The sequence below is a fragment of the Palaemon carinicauda genome, chromosome 26 (assembly GCF_036898095.1).
Source record: "Palaemon carinicauda isolate YSFRI2023 chromosome 26, ASM3689809v2, whole genome shotgun sequence".
Lineage (NCBI taxonomy): Eukaryota > Metazoa > Arthropoda > Malacostraca > Decapoda > Palaemonidae > Palaemon > Palaemon carinicauda.
In genome coordinates, this window is record NC_090750.1 from 75,619,297 (window position 1) to 75,631,464 (window position 12,168).

Below are 12,168 nucleotides of genomic sequence, written 5' to 3' on the forward strand. Positions count from 1 at the left end.
TCTCCTCTGTCCTCATACACCTGACAACACTCAGATTACCAAACAATTCTTCTTCATCCAAGGGGTTAACTACTGCACTGTATTTGTTCCTCTTGGTAAGGTAGAAGAGACTCTTTAGCTATGGTAAGCAGCTCTTCTAGAAGATTGATAGGCCAAAATCAAACCATTGTTCTCTGGCCTTGGGTAGGGCCATAGCCTCTGTACCATGCTCTTCCCCTGTCTTGGGTCATAGCTCTCTAGCTTGAGGGTACACTCGGGCCCACTATTATATTTTATTTCTCTTCCTCTTGTTTTTTATAGTTTATATTGGATATATTTATTTCAATATTGTTACTGTCCTTAAAATATTTGTTTCCTTGTTTCCTTTTCTCACTGGGCTATTTTCCCTGGTTGGACCCCTTGGCTTATAGCATCCTGCTTTTCCAACTAGCGTTGTAGCTTAGCAAGTAATAATAATAATTATAATAATAATGATAATGATACGCTCACACGCAATGCCTTTTTTATTAGTTTATAATGCTAGCATTTATCCCTACCTATATTTGTTAGTGGGGATACCTTATCGTGGTGATATGGTTTGTGTTGTCATGATCAGCAAAGCTTTACTATTTAAGGCCACCCATACTAGGTTGGTTTGCTGTGAACGATTAGACAAAGGTCTTTCACCATCACCAGCCGCCAGTGGCCAGCGTGGTGATGAAAACTGGCCAAACCCCAACAGGAATAAGGACGTGTCTGAGACTTTTGTCATGCAGAGTACTAGAAACAGGTGTATTTGGTTGATGTTGTTTATGTGTAATTACCTACTTAGTGTTTTTTTATTTATTTTTTTTTTATTTAAAACCCTTAGATTAAAGCCATCATCTTTCCCTCTCTCTTGTTAGCCCCCGAACCCTGTCGCGTCCTCACTTCATTCCTTCAGCATCCTACACAAGAGGAACCTAATCATCTCGATAGGATTCAGTCCCGCTTTCTTACGGAATCGTCATCTCTTGGCTCTTGCTCTCACCGCCCACTGAGCAACCCATTCTTCCTCTTGTCCGTTCTTTCTACGTATTCTAACTCTCCTTCCATTTTCTCTCTTTTCCTGCCGCTTTTACTTTATATTCATTCGCGTCCGAATGAGCTGCTGAAGGGCAAGAGCAGCAGGAGAAGAAGAGGAAGGAAGGAGAAGAGGAAAGAAGAAGTAGAAGACGAAGAAGAGGAAGAGGAAGAAGCAGGCACTGTGGAATCCTCCAGGGGCCAGGAGAGAGCCACATTTTCTCCGGCACTAATCCCATTCCGCCGACGGAGATGCCGCTTTTGGGATCGACTTTTTTAAGCCCTTTGAACTCTCCATCTAATTAAGGCCGACGATAATGACTATTGGTTGTTTCTCGGACGCCTTTGGACGCAGAATTGAAACGCGTCATAAAAGGGGAAAATAGTGTGAGAGGGTTTCTTCTTAAATGAGTTTCTTATAACCTCTGCTGTTCGTAAAGCCCCCCCCCCCCTTTTTTTTTTCCTATACACCCCCCCCCCCCTTTCCCCTTACCTTCCCCCCTACTCAATATCCTAGAGAAACCCCCTTCTCAGTCCTGACCTATTAGAGACTTCAAGACCTACCTCCTATACCCCCTCCCCCCTTTTCCAACAGCCTCCTTTTTCTCTTTGGGATGTAAGAAAGGGTTTATAAACCGGGAGATATAATCCTTTTGACGGTTTAGTGGTAATTGGATTAGTATTAAACCCCGTTTTCCCCCAAATTAATGAGCCTGTTTTATATGGTAAATGACACCATCAGCATTCGAATTTTAGTGTAAGTATGATTAGTATTCAAATATATGTTTAATCTCTTTTCTTCGACAGTTTTTTCTCTCTTTTTTTCCAATTCTTGAAGCGCGAATACTTTTCGTGCTGGAATGCCTCCTTTTTCTTAGTCCTCGAAGCACCCCCCCTCTCCCCTCCCCCTTTTCTTTCCCTGTGAGACGTTATAATAACCTTTGGTGTAATGACTCAATTAGTATTATAATCTCTGGCCTTTCGGAATAGCTACCGGCAGGCGTTGAATTAATTACATTTTATCTCGTAGCATATAAGTTCTTCCTCCTCCTCCTCCTCCTCCTCCTCCTCTTTCTCACGATTTTTAGGTATTCCTCCTTGTGGAAGAATTTAGAAATAGTTCCCTGGAAAAGGCTAAATGATCGAGCCGCAACTGTATGAACATCATCATCTTCTTTCTCCCTCCCTCCCTCCCTCCCTCCCTCCTTCCTCCTCCCTCCCTCCCTCCCTCCTCCTCCTCCTCCTCCTCTTCTTCTTCTTCTTCTTCTTCTTCTTCTTCTTCCTACGATTTTTAAGTATTCTTCCTTATAAAGAAAATTAGAAATAGTTCTCTGGAAAAGGCTAAGTGATTGAGGTTCAACTGGATGAGCTTCATCCTCCTCCTCCTTCGTCGTCGTCCCCCTCCTTTTCTTCTTCTTCTTCTTCTTCTTATTCTTCTTCTTCTTCTCCCCGATATTGTTAAGTATTCCTGGTTGTATAAGAACTTAGAAATAGTTCCCTGGAAAAGGCTAAATGATTGAGCTGCAACTGGACGAACCTCATCCTCCTCCTCCCCCCTCATCCTCCTCGTCCTATTTCTTCTTCTTCTTCTTCTTCTTCTTCTTCTTCTTCTTTATTAAGCATCCCTTGTTGTACAAGAACATAGAAATAGTTCCTTGGAAAAGGCTAAATGATTGAGCTGCAACTGGACGAACCTCATCCTCTTCTTACCCTTCCTCCTCTTCTTCTTCTTCTTCTTCTTCTTCTTCTTCTTCTTCTTCTTCTTCTCCTCTTCCTCAAGATTTTTAGGCATTCCTTATTGTATAAGAATTTAGAAATAGTTCCCTGGAAAATGCTAAATGATCGAGCTGCAACTGGACGAACCTCATCCTCATCTTACCCCTCCTCCTCTTCTTCCTCTTCTTCTTCTTCATCTCCTCTTCCTCAAGAATTTTAGGTATTCCTCGTTGTATAAGAATTTAGAAATAGTTCCCCGGAAAAGGCTAAATGATCGAGCTGCAACCGGATGAACCTCCTCCTCCTCATCCTTCTTCTTCTTCTTCTTCTTCTTCTTCTTCTTTTTCTTTATCTCCTCTTGTTCAAGATTATTAGGTATTCCTTGTTGTATAAAAATTTAGAAATAGTTCCCTGGAAAAGGCTAAATGATCGAGCTGCAACTGGACGAACCTCATCCTCATCTTACCCCTCCTCTTCTTCCTCTTCTTCTTCTTCTTCTTCTTCTTCTTCCTCTTCATTTTCTTCTTCTTCATCTCCTCTTCTCAAGATTTTTAGGTATTCCTCGTTGTATAAGAATTTAGAAATAATTCCCTGGAAAAGACTAAATGATCGAGCTGCAACTGGATGAATGTGCAATATCTGTAACTTGTACCAACAGCCAGTGTATGTCTCCCGGAGTCTTACGAATTTATTATCATCTCCTTCGACTTCAGTGAATAAGGTACGCGTATATACCTCCTTGTTTATTAAACGGGGCCAAATTAGATCATCATCTCAATTGTTTTCTTGTTTGTTTATGGATGTTTATTTCATCCAAGTTTCAATGGTCAGTATATCCCCGCGGAGAAAGATATGACGCCCCGAAACAATTTTCGTATACCACCATCAATTTACAACTCCATAAATGGCATCATCACTTTGCTTGCATTTTGAGTGTTATTGCAGCCAGGAATAAGAATAAGTCTTCGGCGAAATACAAAACAATAAGAGAAACGGAGCCATAAATGAAACTTTGACGACCGGGGGAGATGTTCCGATAACGGCCGCAAGTAAAGTATTTAGAATGTTTTTGTATTTGTGTATGTGTTTGCATAAAACGCCTCCACTCCCCCTTCCACATCCCCCTCCACCTCCCCCTCCACCTCCCTCACCCAATGACGATAACCCCCTCCTCCCCCAGCCCCCCCTTTTCTTCGGGTAACGATCCACCTTCATAGAATTCAATTTCAGTTTCCATGTCAATAATGCGTACATAAATAGCGTTCCAACTCTTAAGTCATTATTGACCAAACGTCTATAAATGTCTCGTCCATTTCGGATTTAATTATAACTTAATCCGAGCGCGTGTCCAAAGGGGGGAAAAATAGACACGAATTAAAATTATCATCCAGTTCTTCCCCAACTTTAACTAAGAACATTGTTATCGTCCTATCTCTCTGTCTCTCCTCCTCCTCCTCCTCTTTCCCCTCCTCTCCATTTCACCACGTTTATCCCTCCCACTTATCTATCCCTCCCCCTCTCCGTATTCTCATTCACCCCCTTCCCCCCCCCCCACCCAGAAATTCTTTGTTCCCGTTTAAACCCGGTTCGTACACTTACAAAAGTCATCTCCATTCCTGCCATTTTAATTACGTTCACCCCCTTTCAGACACTTATTTAAATTTCCTCCGGGCATATCAAACTTGCTACACTGCCGCTCGCAAACGCCAATTCCAAATTTTCTCATCAAAGGTGTTGAGTCGAGAGCTTCATGATTTTTGTTGGCCAACGGTTTTGTTAATTATTGGAGGTGGAAAAGTCAGACGGGATCTCTTTTTTTTTTTTTCCATTATCAAATGGAGTTTTGTTGTGTCTTTGAAGTTTATTGGTGGATATGACCAGGTTCCTGGTTGAGTAGGAGAGGGGGGAAGGGGTGTTAGGTTCTGTTGAAGCTTATGTTAGTGGGGTATTGGTAAAAGAGGGTAGGGGGGTTTCACCCCCCACCCCCCACCGGTGAAAGGCTTAGATTGTTGGTGGTGATATGCCTGGATGTCAGTGTCAGGCTTGTAATGCTAAAGTAGGTGGCTGCCTTTTTATTGTATCCTCGTGAAGGAAACATGTTTCGTTTTGATTTGGATAATTGCTTCATTTGCCTGGGAAGTTTTTCGTTGGATGTAAATGAACTCTGTTTCATTGATCTATACACTAACTATGTATATATATATATATATATATATACATATATATATATGTGTGTGTGTGTATATTTATATATATATATATATATATATACATACATATATATGTAAGTGCAGTAAATATATATGTATATATATAAATGAATATAAATTGTAATATATGATTTAAACTCTATATATATGTATATATATATATATATATATGTGTGTATGTATATATATGTATATATGTACATATATATATATATATATTTATATATATATATATACGGAGAGAGAGAGAGAGAGAGAGAGAGAGAGAGAGAGAGAAGGAATAGGCATGCATATGAACGTTATTCGTATGAGACTGGCATACATCGTGTAAGTTGTATTTTTCTTACCCTCTGTTAATTAAGCTTGGCAACTTTCATTACGTTTTTGTAATGTCAAAGAGACATACTGTATGCGCCAAACTGCACATAACTTTCAGCAGATAAATTTATGATCTTATTTTCATCAGAAGCATCATGGAATAGTGTTCTTATTTGTACGATTCTGTTTGATCATACTGAAATTTTTTTTTAACTTCTCAAACATGGTGATAATGTCGTTTTAAAGGTTTAAAGGTCGCCCATGAATGACAGTGGCAAAGGACAGGCCAATATCCTGGATACTGACCATATAATACATATGATTAGCGCCGAAGCCCACTCTTCACCCAACATAGGATCAGGGAGGGTCAGGCAATGGCTGCTGATGACTCAGAAGGTAAACCCATAGACTCCCATAAACCCCCATCCTTAGCTCAAAAGGATGGTGAGGTTGCAGACACTACAAGAAACTATCGAGCTAGAGCGGGTCTCGAACCCAAGTCCTGCAGATCACAAGACAGGGACATTTCCAATAGAAAGTCAATCAAATACTCTCCGCGTGATCTTTAATTAATGCAACGCCATTTGAAAAGTTAGATAGGATTATGCTTTTCTTTATATTTTAGCGTTTTTATTATAGATATTTAATTGGAAGTCGTCAAAAGTATAAAGGAATAACGCGGTATCAGTGCCTTGAAAAAAAAAAAAACGATAATAACTCTGTTCTAATCAGTGGAGAGACAATTTTATTCTCATTTCTAAGGACAATAATTACTTCCTTGCGGTTTTTCCTTTTGCGTACTTTAAATTAGATGTTTTCTTTATCCCCGTACTTTTATGTTCTTTTGTGATCAGGATTTGGTTAGTACTGAATAATGGGGAAACAGTAATCAAATTACTCAAGTATTTACTGAATAGAACCCAGTGCAGAAATGCCATTCTATGTGACTGCTTCGGTTTAGGCTCAAAATAATCGCCCATTCAAAAATACAGATCGACTGTATATCTGTATGCGAGTGTTTGTGTGTCTGAGCACTCGTGTATCTGTTTGTATTTATTTATATAATCATGCTTGCGTGATCTTTTAGTTTTCACTCTGATGTTCATAACCTTATTTATTGTTTTTATTGGTAAAATCATCATTACTACTACTACTAGTAGTAGTAGTGAGTAGTAACATATGCTGTTGCTATCATTACCCATTTTCAAAACTGCAGGTGAATAAATATTGTTAAGATGATAATATGAGTGACTTCCGAGAACAGATCCGCTCTCAGAGCAATGTCCGTGATTGCCCTCTGTTAGTCCTATTTGTGCGAATCGAGCGCCGGCCCTTAAACCCTTGTACACACGGTTACGCGAATATTACGAGAATATACGATTTAATAATCCAATTACAAAAAGGAACTGCATTACAACTAATCAGAGGAGCAGATGGGGGGGATGCAGGAACCGGCTGTATGGAGAAGTTTAAGATATCACCGCCACCTGTTGTGGAGACTCAAATCATCGAAGTTTACTGGAGATAAAGGTGGCTTCGAAGGAGGTCGTTTGCTGATGAGCCCTTTTAGGGTGGGTGTTTCGGAATCGCTCCTAACCGCCGCCACTTACCGCTGCTGCTACGACATGAACTCCGCCGTTTCCCATCTGCAAAAGCCTCCTCACCTCAATATATAGATATATTATTCAGGGCTCAAATGATCCCCCATAAACGTGCCTTGGCGATGTGAGTCATAAGCCTTAACGTTTAGCCAGACTCGACGGGGTCTCTGAGCTTAACTTACAACCACCTAATTAACTTTTGAAGGATAATGATAGCTGGAAAGGGCCGTATTCAGTTAAAGAGACTCCGAGGTCGTTTCCAGTCAGCTGGAAGCGGCCCCTCTCTCACTTCCAGAGGCCATTGGGAATGATAGGCTGGAACAATCTCAACTTGCGCCATGGTTATATGTGATTTGTCCCAAGGCATTATTATCGTGTTAGTGGCAGCACGGAGTGTCTGAGAGAGCCACTGCTGGATAATTCTGCTGCTCTTCTGCTTTTCCTGCTTCCTCTGCTGTGCTTCCTCCCTTTAAAAGCTTATTTCATACTCTACAGAAACAAAATTTGTATTTGAGAAATTTTTTACCTTTAAATTTTTTCTATGAATTTTCGCTGTTGCCAGGGCAGTATAGTATAGTGACTGAAACACTTAGGGCCAAAATGGAGACATTAAAATTTTGGAATATTCCACCCTGGTCAATGGACTACAAAATTACTTAGGAGGGTCAAAAGTATGTAAGTCTTAATTTTTGTGTAATTGACAAATCTTCACAGAAAAACTTTCTTCTTCTGGTTACTGGATTTACTTGTTCCTTGGCTCAAAAAAAAAAAAATGTTCAAGGCAAATTAAAAGTTGTAATTATTCAGTTAGCAGCTCTACCCAGATCTCTGATTCAATAAGTGCTCCGTCATTATGTATATAAATATCTATCTATCCCTAAATTAAAATCTAAGAATATTTATAAGAAATACTCCCATGTCAACTTTGATGGAAATTATTCGGGCAATTATGCTGCCATATTTCATTTGGTCTGTTCAATTTTGAATGTTATCCATTTTCAAATGAGTAAACGAAAATTATAATCTTGATATGTTAGAGTACATTGCCACCCTTATAAGTTACCTGTCATGACTGGTTGTATTTTACTTGGTGGAGAAATACAGTAACGAAACGAAATTGTTGCAGGGGAAATCTAATTAAATCAACTATCTTCCTATATTTAATTTTCGACCAACTTTTTGTCCACGATTAGGGTCAAGGCTCCTTTCTTAAAGGTTTTTTTTTTTATCCTTTTTTTACAGTGGTATGTTAAGAGTTACATGGTAAGTTTCGTCTCATTATCTGTAGCTAATTCCGTTCAAGGTACTGCAGAAATACCCAAGGAATTAAAAATTCAGGAGTTAATTCATTATTTAATTATGATATTAAAGGGGTCAATTAAATATTACAAGAGATCATGGTATTTACTTCATAGTTTAATTATAATATTAAAGGGACGAGCTAAATATTCAGATCATGGTATTTAATTCATATAATTATTAAAGGGACGAGTTAAATATTACAGATCATGGTATTTTTCCCAGTTTTCAGTTTGTTAAGAAACCGGTTCCAAGGAATTTTCAGAAATTGTGCAAGGGATTCCCAATCAGGTGTAGCTGTGATAAAGAAATAACAGCCGGATGTTGGGGCAAATGTTAACAAAATCACACAGAAGAAATCATTAATAGTTTCTTGATAAATGACGTTCTCGAAAAAAACTTTTATAGATGACTGTGACAATTTGTTTCCCTGAGTTTGTGTATAATTCTGCATGCGTCAATGCTTGCGCAATTAATTTTCAAAAATCGTGAAAAGTTATCCAAAAATAAGTTTGATTTTGTTTGTCATAATTGTTATATTTTATTTTGCTTATTTGCATTCAATCCTCCTAGTAATTATTGTTGTCATTATCATTGTTAATATTATTATTTGTCATTGCCGGTAATAGATTCACAACAAAAAATGTAAATCACTGTAGATAACTAACCGAAGCAAAATCCAATGTACTCATACTTGAGAACAACTACTTTTGGGTGTTTTTAAATTAACACGTTGTTTAGAAATCACATTGGTGGCTTCTAGTCTAAGTTTCGAAAAAAAATAAAAGAATATTGAAGGGAGAGGGGCAGCAACAAACGAGAGAGAGAGAGAGAGAGAGAGAGAGAGAGAGAGAGAGAGAGAGATGAATTATAAGTGCCTGTGATTTGTGATTCTCTCCTTTCACTCTAACCTAATATAAGATTGGAAGAACCTTTGGACAGAGTTCTTTTATCTTTATATCAGATCAGTATACATTCACAATGATGTTTTTTATGCACAACGTGAAGACGAAAAAATTATTTAATTAACATTGAAGTATCGTTTTGTTATATACTGAAGAGAGCATCCTCGATTGTTTTAATCCATTTGATTTCCTTTATATTTTGGGGATTCATTTATAATACCGCACTGGGCTATTTTCCCTGTTGGGGCCCCTGGGCTTATAGCATCCTGCTTTTCCTACTAGGGTTGTAGCATCCTGCTTTTCCAACTAGGGTTATAGCTTAGCAATTAATAATAAGAATAATAAGTAGCTTTTCAACTTATGTATTGATTTAAATAAAACCTAAAATATAATTTGATAGAGATTAGTATTTTTGAAGCGAAGGCCCAAAATCTTTTATGGGATTAGCCTTTATAAAGACTTTACAACTAATTGAAATTTCTACCCATAAGTTACTGATTAAAGTAAAAATAACATCGAAATATATGGCTTAGATGTGACGTAAAATATTGATAACACATTCACTTTGTAGTCCGTTGTCCGAAAAGTAAAGGTTTTATTTAAATCAATACATAAGTTGAAAAGCTAATGCGGTATTATAAATGAATCCTGAAAATATAATGGAAATTAAATTGATCAAAACAATCGAGGATGCTCTCTTCACTATAAAACAAAACGATACTTCAATATTAATTAAACTATTTTTTCGTCTTCACGTTGTGCATAAAAAACGTCAACGCGAATGTCTACTGATTTGATATAACGAATAAAGAACTCTGTCCAAAGGTTCTTCAAATCCTATTTTAGGTTAGAATGAAAGGAGTGAAACAAATCGACAGGCACTTATTATCTCTCTCTCTCTCTCTCTCTCTCTCTCTCTCTCTCTCTCTCTCATCCCTTCAATATTCTTTTTATCGAAATTTAGACTAGAAGCCACCAATGTGATATGTAAACATCAAGTTACCAAGTGAACTGGAGACAGCTCAGAAGTGTCGGCATCTGGTGGTCATTAGCACAAAAATCCTTGTGTGTACCTTTGAGTGGGTAAGGCTCTCAGTTTACTATTATCATTATTATTATTATTATTATTAATATTATTCTTATTATTAATATTATTATTATTAATATTATTATTATTATTATTATTATTATAGTTGTTGTTGTTGGTGTTAACTAAGCTGCAACCGTATATGAAAAATGCAGGATGGTAGAAGCCCAAGGGCTCCACCAGGGAAAATAGCCCAGTGATGAAAAGAAATAAATAAACTACATGAAAATTAATGAATAATTGATATTGAATATTTTTAGATCAGTAACAACATTAAAAAAGATTTACCCTTAAGAATAGGTAACACCCTCCGGTAAAAGCTGATAAACACAGATAGATAAGAGGTAAATAGCTGTATAGACTGATAATAGATATCTTAAAGCCGTGGTCTAATTCTGGTTTCCCGAGTTTTGGTATTACGAATTAATTTTTTGATTGTGAGTTATACTGTTCGGAAAATATGTAATTTCTTTTAGAAACCTGATGAGTGATGAGTTTACCTGATCTTATTTTCAGACATAGAGAGTAATGAATGTAATTTTACTCTTATATATATATATATATATATATATCTATATATATATATTTTTTTTATTTTTTTTTTATTTTTTTTTTGGTGACAGTTCAGTAATTCGCAAATTGTTTTCTGTACTTAGCCTTCTCGTGTTATTTGAAACCGTACCACCATTTGTCAGGTGATGTATGTTTTCCATCGTAAATTTTCCTCACCAACAGTTTCAAGCCATTAATTCATTTTAACGTTCCATGAACTTGAGAAGCCGATGACCTCTAGATATCTTTGACCAACGATTATGTTTAAAAGAAGAATAGTATTTCAACTACTTTCAATCTGATACATAGCAAAATTTCAACTACTTTCAATCCGATACATAGCAAAATTTCAACTACTTTCAATCCGATACATAGCAAAATTTCAACTACTTTCAATCTGATACATAGCAAAATTTCAACTACTTTCAATCCGATACATAGCAAAATTTCAACTACTTTCAATCCGATACATAGCAAAATTTCAACTACTTTCAATCCGATACATAGCAAAATTTCAACTACTTTCAATCCGATACATAGCAAAATTTCAACTACTTTCAATCCGATACATAGCAAAATTTCAACTACTTTCAATCCGATACATAGCAAAATATCAACTACTTTCAATCCGATACATAGCAAAATATCAACTACTTTCAATCCGATACATAGCAAAATTTCAATTACTTTCAATCCGATACATAGCAAAATTTCAACTACTTTCAATCCGATACATAGCAAAATTTCAACTACTTTCAATCCGATACATAGCAAAATTTCAACTACTTTCAATCCGATACATAGCAAAATTTCAACTACTTTCAATCCGATACAAAGCAAAATTTCAACTACTTTCAATCCGATACATAGCAAAATTTCAATAGCAAAATTTCAACTACTTTCAATCCGGTACATAGCAAAATTTCAACTACTTTCAATCCGATACATAGCAAAATTTCAACTACTTTCAATCCAATACATAGCAAAATCACAAGAGTGAAATGTAAAGATACAATTTCTTGTTGATTTCATATTAAATTTATATCATCTGTTTCTGCGGCTTCTTTATTTTATTTCTTTTTTGTAAAATTTATTGGCGCGTTATTTGTTACGCCAGCGCTGTGATTTCCTTCAAGATAAACAACTGTGGGAAGCTTTTGGTTTTCCAATTTGTCCTGTTTCCTTTCAGTAATTGAAGTAAATTGTACACTTTCAGCGTAAGTATGAAATGATGAATGGAATATTTGTATATTTATTCAGTTGGTTATGTTTTTTTTTTTTTTTCAAGCTGATTTTAGAATCGGCTGTCAATAGTTAATTCGTCTATGAAAGTAGTAAATTAAATGAATTTTTATGGAAATAATTGAAAATGTAAATCTCTCTCTCTCTCTCTCTCTCTCTCTCTCTCTCTCTCTCTATCTCAGCTGACAATAGTTCAT

The 12,168-nt window shown here is 36.7% G+C and overlaps 1 protein-coding gene across 1 annotated transcript; it reads right to left on the reverse strand.

Annotated features, from left to right (window-relative positions):
• Positions 1-2,060: 2,060 nt before the first annotated feature.
• Positions 2,061-2,833, reverse strand: LOC137620009 (uncharacterized). The gene is made up of 2 exons (XM_068350288.1): positions 2,752-2,833; positions 2,061-2,509 (listed from the first exon to the last, which is right to left on the reverse strand). Exons 1-2 carry the CDS (start codon positions 2,831-2,833, stop codon positions 2,061-2,063), a joined length of 531 nt encoding a protein of 176 aa, XP_068206389.1.
• Positions 2,834-12,168: the final 9,335 nt, after the last annotated feature.

Bases quoted from the DNA above. Each gene is read 5' to 3' on its own strand.
- LOC137620009 (XM_068350288.1), bottom strand. From the start codon at position 2,833: ATGCCTAAAAATCTTGAGGAAGAGGAGAAGAAGAAGAAGAAGAAGAAG. The intron at 2,510-2,751 runs GTAAGAAGAGGA...TTATACAACCAG, and splicing joins GAAGAAGAAGAGGAGGAAGG to GAATACTTAACAATATCGGG.